Raw genomic sequence first — 18,291 nt, 5'->3', positions numbered from 1 at the left:
CAGTCATAGTAATTGAAATGCAAAAAGACTGCAAGGAATTTATGAAGTTATTTTCAAATTTATGGCTATTAAGTATAGCAATTTTTATTGTCTACATGGACAAAAATGTTTTATAAAAAAGAAAAAAGTTTATCCCTTCAAACATATCATAGGGTAAAAAAAAGTTCCATTATTTCTTACGCCAAAAAAATTCTTACATACAAACTAAAATGGAAGACAAATCCCCATTTTCATAGATCATCTAATCCTGGACATGGATTTTAAATTTCATAAAGTCATCTATACCTTCCAATAGCTTTGTAAGTACAAAAAGGTACAAAGAAATAAAGAAGAAAAAAAAAGGAAAATTTCTAAGGATTATTACTATAGGCTTCAGTGGTAAGTTAAAACATTTTGATCTATTCAAATCTATTAAAGAAAAGCCTTGCAAAAGCAAAGAATTTGAAAGTTTTGGCCTAAGCCTGAAGTGTTAAAAGCCAATAAGGCTTTTTGTGAAATGAAGGTTTTACACACACACACACACACACACACACACACACACACACATTTAGATCATGTAAAGTCTTTCTTTTCCTTGAGATTATTATTAAAACTTGAAAGTAGGAAGAGAGAAACCAAGATGGCGGCATAGGTTAAGCACCTAACCTGCAGCCTGGCACAACAATTTCAAGAATACAACTAAAGGTCAAAACGGACATCATCCAGAACCACAGGAAAGCTGGCTGACTGAAATGCCCACAACTAGAAGGAAAGAGAAAACCACAAGGAGTATCAGAGGAGCCGTAAAAGCCTGAGGTATGGAGACACAGGCGGAGACACGAGCCCGCGCGTGTGCGGGGAGGACGGAGCCGGAGAGGAAGGGGCAGCTGACGGCCTGGCCGGCGTTCTCTAGTGGGAAGGAGATAAAAGCTCCAGATTGTGCTGAACCCCAGCTAAAACTGCACTGAACCCCAGTTCCGGGCGAGACCCTGGGAAGCCAGGCTCATGCTGGGGGAATCTGGGCTGTGGGGCGGAGGCACAGAGGAGCGGCGAAAGGCAGAGCTCCGGAGGCGCGCACGTGAATGCGCGCAGAGGACGGACTGTTGCCTGTGTCGCTGAATTGCCCTGGCGGGGAGGAGACAGGGGCTCCGGACCGTGCTGAACCCCAGTTCCGGCTGCGCTGGGCCCCGGCTCCGGGCGAGACCCTGGGAAGCCAGGCTCGTGCTGGGGGAACCTAGGCTGTGAGGCGTTGACGCAGGGGAGTGGCGAAGGGCAGAGCACCGGAGGCGCACACGGGAATGCGCGCAGAGGATGGCCTGTTGACTGTGCCGCTGGACTGCCCTGGTGGGAAGGAGACAAAGGCGCCAGACTACGCTGAGCCCCAGTTCTCACTACACTGAAACCCAGTTCCGGGCGAGAATCTGGGAATCCAGATTCATTGGGGGAGAGACTAGACTGTTTGGCGGCGGGCGAAGCTCCAGGGCGCTTTTCTCTCAGAGGTGTTTGCAGGGAGTACAGAGGGACACTGAGACCCAGGAACCTCATAGGGCGGGGCTGACGGGAAGCCAAGGCTGTAGGCTCCACCCTGAAACTCCGCCCCATCCAAGCTGAGCACAGAGGCTTTTACAATTTTGCAAGTCTAGTCGAATAAGGCTGTCTCCCGGCGTAGACACAGCTGATCCTCACAGCCAATTGGACTGGAGGTCAAATCCTCCCAGTGTACCAACAGCAATCAAGGCTTAACAAAACCAAGACTTTGCACTCAGCCCACAAAGGGGGGTACCAAGAGCGACCACCTAGGGAGATTGGGGAAGCTGAGCTACTGGCCCCTATAGGTCACTGACCACACAAAGCCACTCCATCAACATAGGGAGGCAGCCAAAAGCTGGAGACACCGAAGCAGGTCATGAATAGAAGGGATGAAGGAAAGTAAACTAATGGACGACACAGTGTTCAGAACCACATTTATAAGATTACTTAAGAATCTTCTGGAGGACCAAGATGGCGGCATAGGGCAGACGCCTGATTGTTGCCTACCACAACAATTTTGAGACTGCAACTGGAGGGCAGAGCAGACACCATCTGGAACAATGGCCAGAGGAGTTGCTGGGAGGGGGTTGATCGATGGGAGTTGGGATCGGGAAGACGGGGCCCCGCTGGGACCCGGATCCGGGTGCGCTCGCCCGGCGACTGGTCGCCGCTGCAGGCCCGAGTGCCACCGCAGCAACCTTGGACCGGCCCGCCGCCGTGCACCGGGCGCACCGGAGCTTCGCCGAGCCCGCCGCCCGGCGAGTTCCGCGGCAGCCGCCCCGGAGCTTTGAGAGGATGGCCGAAGGAATTGCTGAGAGGGAATTGACCGACAGGAATTGGGATCGAGAAGACGAGGCCCCGCTGGGTCCCGGGTCCGGGCGAGGCCACGCGCCCCTGGATCCGGGTGAGGCTGGGTCCCGGGTCCGGGCAAGGCCGCACACCCCTGGGTCCGGGTGAAGCTGGATCCCGGGTCCGAGTGAGGCCGTGCGCCCCTGGAACTGGGTGAGGCTGGGTCCCGGGTCCAGGTGAGGCCGCGCCCCTGGGTCCGGGAGAGGCCACGTGCCCCTGGGTCCGGGTGAGGCTGGATCCCGGGACCAGGTGAGGCCGTACGCACCTGGGTCCGGGTGAGGCCACGTGCCCCTGGATCCGGGCGAGACCAAACCAGAGGGAGTTGGACCTGCATTACCACCATTGGTCCACCACCCAGAGCTGAAAAGTCAGTGCCGACATGTACACATAAGGAACTGGTGGACATTGAAATTGGGTCTCAAAAGAACTGTTGGTCCAGAAAGAAACTTAGTACAGACTGATTCATTTGCCTGTCAGCATAACTATTATTGCTCGTCTCACATTCGGTTCTTATAAGTATATTTCTAGTAACACATGATCTCGCTCATCTAGGGGAAATGATGAACAACATAGACTGATGAACAAGAACAGACCCAGAAACAAGGAGGCATCGATCGGACTGTCGGGCCTCAGAGGGAGGGGAGGGGAGGGTGGGGGTAGGAGGGAGAGATCAACCAAAGGACTTGTGTGCATGCATACGAGCCTAACCAATGGTTAAGGACAACAGGGGGGTGGGGGCATCCGTGGGGAGGGGTGGGGGATGGGAATGGGGGGATGAGGACAAATATGTGACACCTTAATCAATAAAGAAATTTAAAAAAAAAGTTGAAAGTAGGAGGTTCAAAATTGTATGTATCTCTCTTTTGCAAGAATGGGTTTACATAAATATTATTTCAGCAATGATAGCATTAAAAAAAAGTGGTAGACTTAATGTACTAGTATGACCCCTCCGGTAGGACCTAAATACTTTATTTTTGAAATTGCATAGTTTACTGTTATAAGTAAATCTGACTAAATAGGTGTTTTATCTAAAACCTTATGCAAAATTATAATATGTATTAGGAAGTCAGGATACCAATGCAAATCGACAGCACTCTGAATTAACCATTAATAGAATACAAATCCAAAACGTGAAAAAAAGAACAATGTTCTTTCAATATGTTTTTAATTTGGTTACAACTAAACTGTTGAGAAAGAAAAAAAAGTATCTATCTGCTAGATACAGAAATAAATAGCAATATGTATATACATGGGTTAATATAACCACATATGTGTCCTAACAAGTGAAAGGGCCAAAAGCAGTACATATCATACCTAGAGCCTGGATCTTAGTTTCTAACTACCATTCTCCAGTAAAAGAAACCTGGGCTCCCTTGAGTCAAGGCTGGGACAGGAAAAATACAATGTTAGTCTGAAACACCTTTTAGTGTTTAAAATATGGGAGGAAAAAATGATGGGGATATGTCAAAGGGATATAAGAGGCGATATTTGAATAACCTCAAAATACCTTTCCCCCACATATTAATTAATTTACAGTAGTGGTTCTAACAAATGTCTACAAATTCTTTAATGTTGGGGCAAGACAAATCTTCCTCGTAGAAGAATTCCAAATAACAAATGTAAAACAAATAAGGGAATTAAAATATCACCATTAAAACACCACTAATAATTGTTGCAGGCAAAATCCATTCTGAGGAATGATAAAATTTAGTAAGGGAAACCTAAAAGAAAAACAGGATATTTGAATAGCCTCAAAATATCTTTCCCCCACATACTAATTAATTTACTGTAGTGGTTCTAACAAATGTCTACAAATTCTTTAATATTTCTTCCTTCAGGAGGTGGAGCTTAATTCCCTTCCCATTGGGTTGGACTTAGTGACCTGCTTCCAATGAACAGAGTTTGGAAAGGGAAAAGGGATAATTTTACAGTGAAGAAATCTGGTAGACACCACCTTAACCAAGTGATCAAGGTTATTATCACCAGTAATATGTCATGTTGGTATCATATATCCTTCAATTATAATGCAACGAGAAAAAATACTTTACCTCCATGGTATTCTTTCCCAGAAGTCTATAGCATGATTCCTGATATCAAAACATATAACAAAACTATAGTAATCAAAACAGTGTGAAACTGGCATAAAGATAGACACATAGCCCAGGGGAATAAATAGAGCCCAGAAATTAAGCCTCCCATACATGGTTTAATGACCTTTAACAAGTATTCCAAAACCACACAATGGGGAAAAGAGTGTTTCTTCAACAAATGGTGCTGAGAAAACTGGATAGCCAAATACAAAAGAATGAACTCGGACTCTTACCTTATACCATATGCAAACATTAACTCAAAATGTATTGAAGATCTAAGTACAGAATCTAAAACTATAAAATTCCTAAAACAGGGGGAAAGTCATGCTATTAGATTCTTAGATATGATATTAGAAGCACAGGAAACAAAAGCAAAAATAGAAAAATGACACTATAACAAACTTAAAACCTCTGTAGGAAACAACTAACCAAGTAAAAAGGCAACCTACAGAATGGGAGAAAAATAACTGCAAATCATATAAGCTGGCCTAGAAATACAACTGCGACAATATGACCTGTCTCAACTGTTTTGCCCACCTGCACCCCAGTGCTGTCAACTCCCACAAGACAGGTGGTCACACCAACAACCTGTGTCCCAAGAAGGTCAAATAAGGCCCCTCCACATACCACCTGCTGGGCCAGCAGGGCTACCTCTTGCCTGAATACCCTCGGCCCTGGGGCCTCAATAAAGTTTCCCTTTCACTGACTGGAGCAGAACAAAGAAGAGAAAAGAAGAAAGCAGAAGCCTCTGCAATACTTCAAGTAAGAAATGAGTAGGAATGAAGATGTGAAGAAAATAGATAGGTTTAGTGCCCTACTGAAAAAATAGAGTTGAAGGAAAAGGATACAAAAATAAATCTCTCAAGTATCTGGATGGAAAGTAGTATTATTACCCAAAATAGGGAATATACGAGGCAATGAGCTTAACCTTAGTCATGATGAGTGGAGACATTTTTAACTGGAGATATTCAGGGGAGAAGATACATGAATCTGGAACTCAGATGCAACCTGAGCCGAATGTATAAATTTAGAAAATAGAAGCCAGTAGATGATTAAAATCAGGGGAAGATGAGACCACCTAGGGAGAAAGTATAAAAGAGAAGACAACCAAGACCAGAAACCTATTATTAAGGAGCAAATACAGGAAGTATAGCAAACAAAAGACTGAAGGAAGAGCAAGAGAGGTGGGGAGTTACTGACAATGTCAAATAGGGCACAGAGTTTAAGTTAGTTAAGTACTTACTTAAAACAAGTGCCAGCTTTGGCATTCAGATCACTATTGTCTTTTGCTATAGTTTTTTCAAAAGCAAACATTTTTTAAAGGCCTTAAATGACCTAAAATTTTTTAAAAAACTAAAATTTGTACCACTCTGTACCTTCACTTCCACATCAATTTCAAACTAGTTCATGCAAGCACTCTTTGCAAAAAAATCAATAATCATAAGTGGAAGATATTAATGCTAATAATTTACAACTAGGGAGGAAACCAAGATGGAGGCATAGGTAAACACCTAAACAGCTGCCTCACACAATTTCAAAACTACAACTAAAAGACAAAATGGACATCATCCAGAACCACAGGAAGGATGGCTGAGTGGAAATTCTACAACTAGAAGGAAAGAGAAAAGCACACTGAGACTCAGAGGAGCTGCAGGAGGCAAAGGTACTGAGACCTGCACGCGGAGAGGGCGGGCAACTGAGTGCGCGCCTGGCTTTCTCAATGGGAGGGAGACAAAAAGCTCCCTACTGCACTGAACTCCAGTTCTGGGCGAGACTCTGGGGACCAGACTCATTCAGGGAGAAACCGGACTGTCTAGCAGCGGGCGGAACTCGAGGGTGGCTTTCTCTCAGAAGTGCTTGCAGTGATTACCACGGGACACTGAGACACAGGGGCCGATTAAGGCAGGGCTGACGGGAAACCAATGCTGTCTGCTCCGCCCTGAGACTCCGCCCCATCCAAGCTGAGCACAGAGGCTTTTGCAAGTCTTGTCTCATAAGGGTGTCTCCAACACAAAAGTTCTCCCAGCATAGACACAGCTGATCCTCACAGCCAATTGGCCTGGAGGTCAATTCTCCCAGTGATACCAACAACAATCAAAACTTAACTACAACAAGGCTGTACACAGTCCACAAAGGGGTGCACCAAGAGTGTCCACCTCAGGTAACTGGGGAGGCTGAGCCACCGTGCCCTATAGGATACCTAGCACACAAAGCCATTCTATCAACTCAGGGAAGCAGACAAAATGCGGAGACAAAGAAACAGGTCACAAAGGAAAGAAATGTAAGAAAACAAACGACTGGATATAGAGTTCAAAACCACGGTTATAAGGTTTTTCAAGAATTTTCTAGAAAAGGCCGATAAATTTAGCGAGACCCTTGAGGATATGAAAAAGAACCAACTAGAAATTAAGCATACACTGACTGAAATAAAAATATTATACAGAGACCTAAGAGCAGACTAGAGGATTGCAAGAATCAAGTCAAAGATTTGAAATACAAAGAAGCAAAAAACACTCAACTGGAAAAGTAAAAAGAAAAAAGAATCCAAAAATATGAAGGTAGTGTAAGGAGCCTCTGGGACAACTTCAAGCGTACCAACATCAGAATTATGGGGGTGCCAGAAGAAGAGAGAAAGCAAGATACTGAAAACCTACTTAAAGAAATAATGACTGAAAACTTCCCCCACTGGTGAAAGAAATAGACTTACAAGTCCAGGAAGTGCAGAGAACCCCAAACAAAAGGAATCCAAAGAGGACCACACCAAGACACATCATAATTAAAATGCCAAGAGCAAAAGACAAAGAGAGAATATTAAAAGCAGCAAGAGAAAAAATAGTTAGTTACCTACAAGGGAGCACCCATACGACTGTCAGCTGATTTCTCAACAGAAACTATGCAGGCCAGAGGGAGTGGCAAGAAATAGTCAAAGTGATGAACAGCAAGAACCTACAACCAAGATTACTCTACTCAGCAAAGCTATCATTCAGAATTAAAGGTCAGATAAAGAGCTTCACAGACAAGAAAAAGCTAAAGGAGCTCATCACCACCAAACCAGGATTATATGAAATGCTGAAGGGTATTCTTTAAGAAGAGGAAGAAGAAGAAAAAGGTAAAGATGAAAATTATGAACAACAAAATGACAACAAATACATACCTACCAACAAGTGAATCTAAAAATCAAGTGAATTAAAAATCTGATGAATAGAATAAACTGGTGAATATAATAGAATCAGGAGCATAGAAAGGGATTGGACTGACAATTCTCAGGGGAAAAGGGGTGTGGGGGTGCAGGAAGAGACTGGACAAAAATCATACACCTATGGATGAGGACAGTGGGGGGGAGGTAAGGGCAGAGGGTGGGGTGGGAACCGGGTGGAGGGGAGCTATGTGGGGGAAAAAGAGGAACAATTGTAATAATCTGAACAATAAAGATTTATTAAAAATAAAATAAAATAAAAGCAGCAAGAGAAAAAGTTAGTTACCTACAAGGGAGCACCCATACGATTGTCAGCTGATTTCTCAACAGAAACTATGCAGGCCAGACGGGAGTGGCAAGAATTATTCAAAGTGATGAATAGTAAGAACCTACAACCAAGATTACTCTACCCAGCAAAGCTATCATTCAGAATTGAAGGGCAGATAAAGAGCTTCACAGATAAGAAAAAGCTAAAGGAGTTCATCACCATCAAACCAGTATTATATGAAATGCTGAAAGGTATTTTTTAAGAAGAGGAAGAAGAAGAAAAAGGTAAAGATAAAAATTATGAACAACAAATAGTACATATCTATCAACAAGTGAATCTAAAAATCAAGTGAATAAAAAAATCTGATGAACAGAATAAACTGGTGAATATAATAGAATCAGGGGCATAGAAAGGGAGTGGACTGACAATTCTCTGAGGGAAGGGGGTTTGGGGGTTGCAGGAAGAGACTGGACAAAAATTGTACTGGGGTGGAAGGGCAGAGGGTGGGGTGGGAAACGGGTGGAGGGGAGCTAAGGGGGAAAAAAAAGAGGAACAATTGTAATAATCTGAACAATAAAGATTTATTAAATTAAAAAAGTTTTCTCAAAAAGAATTTGCAACTATAAAATAAAAATATAGTTTATCCCAGGAATAAACATAATTGTTTCTTGTTCTTTGTATATAATGTACATAATAAACATTATTACATATAAAAATTCAGTGCTTTTCCATATGTGAAATCTTTTATAATCAAATATTAGGAAAAAATCTGGTCAGCATGAAATACTTATTGAGCACCTAGTATCCTATATAATCAAAGCCTAATATGCATATTGTCCCCCAGGCAGTTCAACCGGGAGTTTTACTGCTCACTATGACGGACTCTGACCACCAGGGGCAGCGCAGAACACGGTGGACGTTGGTGACGTGGCGCTGGCAGTGGGCGGCAGTGGAGGCGCTGTCGGCCCCCATGGGCCCTAATGAGAGTGGGACCACAGCAGGATGGTGGAGCAGGTGAGGGGGTGGCCAAGGCCAAGGCAGGGTGGCAGGCGGGGCTGCAGGGCTGCAAGGCTGGGGGCGCAAGCTGGGGCTGCAAAGCTGGGGGCGCGAGCGGGGCCCAATCTCTGAAGGCCACCCTAAGGGACCCCACCCATGCATGAATTCATACATTTTAAAATGTTTTAAAAGCTTGTCACTCTGCATTCACAGACATGGGAATCTCTGTTTTGCAGCTTAACTTTATCAGCTCTTTAAAATGAAAATGCTCTCATCACCAGTATTAGCAGCCTAGAGAATAATCTTCCTCCAGGGAATTTCTTTAAGCAATCAAGAATGAAGCCTCTACAGCAAGCATGTCAAACTCAAAGGCTAACACGGGCCAAATAAACAAGGTTTAAGTTTATGTGGGCCACAAAAAAACAAAAGCTTCAATTTTCATAGAAACGTGGGTTTATTTCAATAGAGACATGCTGAATACAAAGGGCTGAAATAAATGAATCATCATTAACATAAAATAGAACATTTTAATAAAAATTAATATTTTTTCTTCGCCACACTTTCACTCTCTTGGGAGCTAGCCACCATGCTACAAAGAAATTGTGCTTGAGACCACTAGGAGAGAAAGAGGACAGGCAAAAGAGGACAGAAATGCCCGACTTCCAGCCAACCCTGCTAAGTCTTGAACATTAACTTACCAGACACTGAATAACTGCACAAATTAATAAGTGTAACACAAATAAACCTATTTTTCTTGTTCTCCAAAAGCGAAATATTTCCTGTTGCGCACACTAAACAAGTCAGTCCAAGACTAATGATGTGACAATCAGCTGCTAAAATATTCGCTACTAATATTAGTGGAGAGAAATGGTGCGCCTGCACATAAGGTGAGTAAGGGAAATGAATGCAACACGATTATAGTAATCAGTCATTAGCGAACGTTGTAGTTCGTTATTAATAATTATGTATAACTGGATATTGTAAAAATTAAGTTCGAAATTTTTATTAAAACGTTTCTTACATACCGTTATACTGGTTGGGCTGCAAAAATATTCGTTGTGGACTACATGCAGCTCATGGGCCGCGAGTTTGACATGCTTGCTCTACAGTAAGTACAAGAAGCTAAGAATCAGGCAGGACAACTCCTCCAGGGGAGCTTATACAAACCATATTAGGAAATTAGTAGAGTGCAGTGGATTAAAGACAACCAGACATTTGTTGCCACTCCTCTCATCAAGAGGTAGAGCCTATTTTTCCTCCCTCCCTCCTTGTCTCTGGGCTGGCATCATGAATTGCTTTGGCCAAAGAATTAGGCGGAAGTGTGTTGTGCCTTTGCCACACTTTCACTCTCTTGGGAGCTAGCCACCATGCTACAAAGAAATTGGGCTGGAGACCACTAGGAGAGAAAGAGGACAGGTAAAAGAGGACAGAAATGCCCGACTTCCAGCCAACGTTGATAAGGCCCCAGACCTGTGGGTGTGGCCATCTTGGACCTTCTAATACTGACTAGCCACCGTCCGAATGCATGAGAGTTCCCCAGTGAGACCAGCAAAGACTCACCCAACTACCCTACAGAATCTATAATAATAAAAGGGTAATATGCTAATTAGACCAGACATCTTCCGGACATCATTCTGGACATCCTTCCTGACCAAGCCGGGGCTGGAGGGAAGCCAGCCCGGGTCCCTGGTGCCTGCGGGCAGCCTGAGGGAAGCCAGCCTGGGTACCGGGTGCCTGCCAGAGGCCAGAGGAGGGAAGCAGCCCAGGTCCCAGGTGCCTGCCAGTGGCCGGAGAAGGGAAGCCTGGGTCCCAGGTGCCAGAGGGAAGCTGGTGCCAGCAGCCCAGGGAAGGAAGGCCTACTCTTACATGAAATTTTCATGCATCAGGCCTCTAGTCATGAAATAAATTGTTATTGTTTAAACCAGGGGTGGGGAATGTCCAGTCTGCAGGCCCTATAAGGCCCGCGAAATAATTAGGTCTGGCACTGCCATGCATTAGGAGTGAGTTAATTAAATGTTTGACCAAATATAACAGGCTAATTTTGAAGTTGATAATTTTGTATGGCCCTTGAATGATGTTATAAATATTTAAATGGCCGTTGGCAGAAAAAAGGTTCCCCACCCCTGGTTTAAACTATGAACTTCTGGAATGGTTTGCTACACAAGAATAGAAATCTAAAACACTGAACATAATTATCTTGTGATTATTTTTTTTTTTTTAGCATTTCCTACAATGTTTTCCCTAAACAACAGTAAATAGCTTTTAAAGACTCTGTGGTTGCAATATAAATCAATGTCACCAGCATGGGGAAAAAAAGAATTTGTGATTGGTCTGTGTCAAATTGGGAAAAGGCAAGTTGTATGAACAACCAAAGCACATTCTCAGAAGCATCAACTAAGCAAGATGCTTAGGACAGTTACTGAGTGTTCAAACAGAATATACAGTTGTCCAATATCCATTCTCTCCTTTCCAGGTAATGGAATTCCTAACTGAACATATGACCATCAAAATAAAGACATTTCATAGCCTTCCTTGCAAATAAATTCTTGCAACTAAATCTAGACAAAGGGATGTTAGCAGAAGTTAGCAAAGGATGTGACAGTTTACATGGGGGTGGGGGGGCGGGGGGGAAAACCCTAAGAGACTGCAAGTTATCTGACCCTTCAGATAACCAGCTGCCTGGAAATTATACCTTGCACCATGAAGATGAAGTCCACACCTTTGGGATCACCAAAGTGTAAATTAAAGCAGCTAGGGTTCCTGAGGAGTTCATAAGCAGAGTCAGTATACCAATCTCTAACTGCAAAATTCACACTTTTCATAAAAAGAAACTTCTGGTTAAGCAAATGTTATTTGGGGTTTTCCAACACTCTTAATTGAAACTAATCCCATCTCATGCAATGGTAACAACAAGAAGAGCTGTCCCATGACACAGCAAAGAAGTCTGGAATATCAAAATGTAGTTTCTAGAGCAAAGGTAATATAATGGAACAAAGTTAGTCTTTGCAATAAATGGTGCTGGAACAACTGGACATCCACAAGCACACACACACAGAATCTAGATACAGGCCTTTCACCCTTCACAAAATATAACTAAAAATGGATCACAGACCTAATGTAAAACCCAAAACTATACAATTCCTAAGAACTAGAGGAAAAAACTAGATGACATAGGATATAGCAGTGACTTTTTAGATACACCACCAAAGGAATGATCCATGTGAGAAATAATAAACTAGACTTCATTAAAATTAAAAACTTTTGCTTTGTGAAAGACTACATCAAGAGAATGAGAAAACAAGCCACAGTCTGGGAGAAAATATTTGTAAAGACACACCTGATAAAGGACTGTTAACCAAAATGTACAAAGAACTCTTAGAATACATACAGTAAGAAGACAAACAACATTATTTTAAAAAAAATGGGCCAAATACCTTAACAGAGACCTCATCAAAGATATACAAATGGCAAATAAGCATATGAAAAGATGTTCACACCATATGTCATCAGGGAAATGCACATTAAAACAACAGTGGGGCACAACTACACACCTATTAGTATGTCCAAAATCCGGAACACTGAAAACCAAATGCTGACAAGGATGTGGAGCAACAGAAACTCTCATTCACTACTGGTGGGAATGCAAAATGGTATAGCCACTTAAGACTTTCTTATAAAATTAAACAGTCTGACCATACAATCCAGCAATTGTGCTCCTTGGTATGCACCCAAACAAGCTGAAAACTTATATCCACACAAAAACCTGCACATGGATGTTTACAGCGGTTTTATTCAAACTGCCAAAACTTGGAAGTAACCAACAAGTCCTACAGAAGATAAATGGATAAACTATGGTACATCCAGACAATGGAATATTATTCAGCACTAAAAAGAAATGAACTATGTAAGCCATGAACAGACATGGAGGAAACTTAACTACTCTGTGTGATACTATAATGGTGGGTACATGCCATTAGACATTTGTCCCAAACCATACAATGTACAACACCAAGAGTATACCCTACGGTGAACTATGGACTTTTGGGTGATTATGATGTGTTAATGTAGGTTCATCCATTATAACAAATGTACCACTCAGCTGGGGGATGTTGAAAGGGGGAAGGCTATGTATGTGCGAGGGCAAGCAGTATATGGGAAATCTCTGCACCATCCCTTCAGTTCTGCTGTGAGACTAAAACTGCTCTAAAGAAAATTAATTTTTAAGTAGGTTTTTCTTTTAAAGTAACATCCAAGACTCACACTTACAATAATACACTGGCCCAAGAGGAGATAATTTATAAAGTGTCACTCAGGTAAGAAAAAGCAGAACAAATCTAGGAACCAAATCTTCATATATGTTCACAACCAAACACAATTGCCAAAATTCATCAAGCTGTACATTATTAAAATGAGTGAACTTTATTTAGTGTTTGTAAAGTACCTCAATAAAATTGGGGGATGGAGTTGAAGGTGTATTTAATTTAAAAGCATAAATAGCCGAAACCGGTTTGGCTCAGTGGATAGAGCGTCGGCCTGCGGACTGAGAGGTCCCGGGTTCGATTCCGGTCAGGGGCATGTGCCTTGGTTGTGGGCGCATCCCCAGTGGGGGGTGTGCAGGAGGCACCTGATCGATGTTTCTCTCTCATTGATGTTTCTGGCTTTCTATCCCTCTCCCTTCCTCTCTGTGAAAATTCAATAAAATATATTTTTAAAAAAATAAAAAAAATAAATAAAAGCATAAATAGCACATTTATACTGGATAATAAAATATTTGAGATTAATTCTCATATACTTTATGACTAAAAACCTCATAGGAAATACTTCTTAAGGTGGCCCATTTTAAAGTAGTCCCATTTAATGTCAACTTGCACTGACTGCAGTGATTCTAGAATAAGAGAAGTATGTTAATATCTAAAAACTATGTCTTGCTTTCAGGTGCAATAGAGCTCACAACACACATAATGACGATATCATGCTTTCAAGTTTATTGACAGCACCCTACAGTACTTTGCTTAATTATTTGTTTTGCTTATATTTCCATGCTCTCTATTTCATTTTACTTTGCAAGCAGCCTATATCACAGCAAGAAACCCCTTCAAAATGGAAACTTCTCCGGCTTCAGGAAAGAAATTAGGACAGGCACATTTGTTTATGTTTTACATTACAAAAATTTAAGAACTGCTTTATTTGATCATGTCATGCTCCATTCACTCAGCAATCTCTATGACAGGGGCTCCAAAGGGCTCTTTCCACATGAAAGAGCATGGTTGCCCTACCTGCCACCAATCTGAAAGCCTAAAGCACATGTCAAAATACTTCAGTCACCATAATAAATCCATTAGCACACCCTAATCACTCTTGAGACATTTTATATTTTACTTGAGGCCCGGTGCACAAATTCGTGCATGGTTGGGGTCCCTCGGGGTGGCCTGTGAAGATCGAGCCCCAGCTCGTGCCCCCAGCCTCACAGCCCCGCAGCCCTGCCTGGCACCCCGCATTGGCCTGGCACTGCCCCCTCACCTGCTCCACCATCCTGCCTGTGGGGTGACTGATCAGGGCCAGGCCGCCCCCGTTGGCCCCCTCAGTGCCTGGGAGCCAAGCGGTGGCCCTGCCTCCTACCCCCCTTAACCCTGCCCCCTCACCCCCCACCGCTGCTGCTGGTCGCCTTCAGTGGGGTGATCAGCAGGGCAATGAGGCCCCCGCTTGCATCTGCCTTGACCTGGTGCCACCTGCTCACCTGCTCCACCATCCCGCTGTGGTCCTGCTCTCGTCAGAGCTCATGAGGGCCGGCAGCACCTCCACTGCTGCCCAAGGCCAGCGCTGCGTCACCGACGCCCGCCATGTTCCGTGCCACCCCCTGGTGGTCAGTGCATGTCATACTGAGCGGTCAAACTCCCGGTCTCCCGGTCGAACGACTGCCCGAGGGGACAATTTGCATATTAGGCTTTTATTATATAGGATAGTTAATAAAAGGTATTAAAATAGAAGGGAAAATAATAAAAGAAGTAGACTGAACATTCAAGTTGCAAGTGTATAGATTTATATGATAAACCCCACCTATACTTCCTATCACTGCCTTATTTGCAAATAAATGATTCACTTAAATTTTAAGCATTACAAAACTCAAATTTTGCTTTCAGATTTAGCCACTTTATAACAGACACACTTTTATCTAGCAACTTCCAGTATTGCATTTTAAAATGCCCTAGCTCAGTGGTCGGCAAACTCATTAGTCAACAGAGCCAAATATCAATAGTACAACGATTGAAATTTCTTTTGAGAGCTAAATTTTTTAAACTTAAACTTCTTCTAACGCCACTTCTTCAAAGTAGACTCGCCCAGGCCGTGGTATTTTGTGGAAGAGCCACACTCAAGGGGCCAAAGAGCCGCATGTGGCTCATGAGCCGCAGTTTTCCGACCACGGCCCTAGCTGGTTTGGCTCAATGGATAGAGCGTTGGCCTGGGGACTGAAGGGTCCCAGGTTCGATTCTGGCCAAGGGCACATGCCTGGGTTGTGGGCTCCATCCCCAGTAGGGGGCGTGCAGGAGGCAGCCAATCAATGATTCTCTCTCATCATTGATGTTTCTATCTCTCTCTCCCTCTCTCTCTAAAATCAATAAAATATATTAAAAATAAATAAATAAAATAAAATAAAGTTGTTACCTCCTCCAGTAAAGACTTAGCCATCTAATCCCTGATCTCCCAAAAATCTAATCAAATTTATAATGGGGCTTTTAAAACTATTTCCTAAAGTATCCTACTACATGGTGTCTGGTAGCCAGTCTAGGTAGATATTCTACATAGCCAGCCAGCATCAAAATCAAATTTAAACTACTCCATATCCACTTAAATTCAATATTGTGTGTCTCCCAACAGCTTCAAGCAAATAGCTAATCTGGTTCAACTCAATGTTTTAACTCTGTTGCTTCTTCCTCTGAGTTTAAGCAAAACAAACAATGTAAGTAACTCAAGTTTCAACATAGTATCTATATAGAAAACCAAATATAAAATACAACTAAACAAAAACCTTGTTTTGCAATATATTAATATTCCAGCTTCCTAGACTCGTTCCTTCAATTTAAATTTTTAATTACCTCATGAGTTCCCATTTCTACAACAGGACTCAAAATATTTGCAAGATGAAATTGAAAAAAGCCCAACATTCACCTACCCAACATTTGGCAATCCAACAATACCAATTTTCAAAGAGGTTCCAAATCTTCCAATGATTGGGAGTGGTTTAATTCCATCACCTCCCTTTTTTGGGGGCATCTGAAATATCAAAACAAATATATAAACAAAACTCATTACCATCCCCATCAACCAAGAATACATTTCATCATACAAAATGTGTTACTGAATAACAGATTAAGAATAAAGCATACTGTATATATCAATCAAAAACTGACACAGTTAAATCCACTTTATTTTTCAACAACAACAACAAACTTCAAGTTTTATAAACAAATGTGATTTTGATAGTTGTCAAAGCAGTTACTCCTGATAAGTCCTGGAAAGACTGACCTAAAAAATATGTGGCACCATAAGTCAAAAATAAATTTAACTGCATCTAGACTGTTCAGAAACACTTTATTTCTTAACGTAAGGTCAAACGCATGAAAACATTAGGAAGCAGGAGCACAGACAAGAGAGTCAAAGGAAATCTATTCTAGAACCACCAGTAACCAAGTCGCCTACACCAAACCATCTCTCTTTATTTGGAATTTGTTCTTTCCCATTTCCCCCCCGAAAGCACTATTTTTCACAAGGATGAACCACGCCAGTGTCCAGGTCTTCCCAACCAAGTCTCTCCCAACTCTGGTACTGCGGATAGACGACTGATCATCATCAGTATTCACAAGCAACCTCCGGAATCTACACTCTTCATTTCTAGCCGTAAATGAATCCATCAACCCTTTTTTTATTTACAAGTCGAAACTTTATCAGTCCCTGTGCATCTGCTCCGAGCTCCTCCGTGCAGAAGGAACCTAACTTGACTACTGCAAACGCAACTCAGGAGGTCTGCCAACCTCACGTTTGAGAAGCTGGGAACCAAAACTGTCCTGTCTTCTGGATCCCGCTAACCCTCCCGGGGCCCTGCTGAGGCCCTGGCTCAGGAAGTGATAGCCCAGCCTCAGATCCCTGGCGCCACCAGCCAGGGATCTCCCTCCCTTCTCAGGTCTAGATTCACACCTGTTCCCGGCCAGACCCCAGGCCTCCGAAGCACAGCTGCCAGAGCAGAGCCCCTCCAGCCCTCCGGCCTCCCACCGAGGGATGGCCGGCCGCCCAGCCAGAGGGGGCCCCTACCCCAACATCTGCCCGCTCAGCACAGGGCCCCTGGCCGGCCGAGGCTTGCCCCGGAGCGCGCAGCGTGAGGCGTGGGCCCTCTGGGGACGCGCGGCCTAGTCTGAGGGCGTCTCATTCATCCACACACCCCACGCCGCCTGCTGCCCTCCCTCCGTCCCGGCCGCCCAGCCCTGGCCTGGCGCCGGCCTCGGAGCAACGGACCGGGGCGTCGAAGACGCGGCGGGGAGCGCGCTCCTAGCTTCCCTGCGGGGCTCACCGTGCTTGGGGCAAGCGATGACACGGGGTCCCAGAGGCAGCGGCAGACGGGTCCTACCGGCAGCGGGAGGCGGGGAGGAAGGAGGAGACACGCAAGCCCGGCCCCTCCGCCGAGCGACACGCACGACGGCGGCGGCGGCGGCGGCAGAACCGGCGGGCGGGGCTCCGGGCGGCACCTGCGCGCAAGCCACGCGTTCAGCCCCGCCCCGCCCCGCGCACCCGCTCGCCCCTCTCATTGGCCCGATCGGCCGGGAGGCGGGAGTAGGGTGGGAGGAGCCGTGTGACGCAGCGCTGGGCGGGAGCCTTAGCCAGAGCCGCCGCCCACCTCCCCTCGGAGCTTAGGTCTTCCGCCCTCTCAGTCCCTCGTGCTTCTCTGCTTGGTTCTCGGCTTCCTTCCCGGCGAACGCCCCGGGTAGCCAGCACACGCTCGTTCGCCGCGGGCAGCTGCACACTTCAGCCGATGAACCTCGAGGCACCCTCGCCCTGACCGCCCGCCCGGAGACGGGTCGCCGCGGATCTGGCGGGCCGCCACGCCATCCATGCTTCGGCCGCCTACCGAGTTCTCGGGTACCACGACCCCAGCCCGCCTCCTTTTCCTATAACTGTCTTTCGTCAGAAAAGATGGTGAGAAGCTGTTAAACTTTCCTAAAAGAAAAAGGGAGCGCCCGCCCGGATTGGCTCAGTTGGTTGAGCAGGGTCCTGTGCACGGAAAAGTTGCCAGTTCGATTCCGGTCAGGGCACATGCGTGGGTTCCGGTTGGGGCAGTATGGAGGGCAGCTGATCCATGTTTCTCTCTCACATCGATGTTGCTGTCTCTTCCT

General features: G+C 44.5%; 1 protein-coding gene across 1 annotated transcript in view; it reads right to left on the bottom strand.

Moving 5' to 3' along the window:
* OLA1 (Obg like ATPase 1) overlaps positions 1-17,534 on the bottom strand; it is a 153,449-nt gene extending 135,915 nt beyond the window's left edge. Inside the window, exons 1-2 of the mRNA XM_079782405.1 lie at positions 17,472-17,534; positions 16,080-16,180 (exon numbers count right to left, since the gene is read on the bottom strand). Coding sequence (XP_079638531.1) covers positions 16,080-16,180 — 101 coding nt within the window. The 5' untranslated portion in view covers positions 17,472-17,534. The remainder of the gene's footprint in view (positions 1-16,079; positions 16,181-17,471) is intronic.
* Between the last annotated feature and the right edge of the window lie 757 nt (positions 17,535-18,291).

Source organism: Cnephaeus nilssonii (assembly GCF_951640355.1).
Source record: "Cnephaeus nilssonii genome assembly, chromosome: 10".
In the NCBI taxonomy this organism is placed as follows: domain Eukaryota; kingdom Metazoa; phylum Chordata; class Mammalia; order Chiroptera; family Vespertilionidae; genus Cnephaeus; species Cnephaeus nilssonii.
Note: the sequence above shows the minus strand (reverse complement) of the source record. Positions and strands in the feature narration are given on the sequence as shown.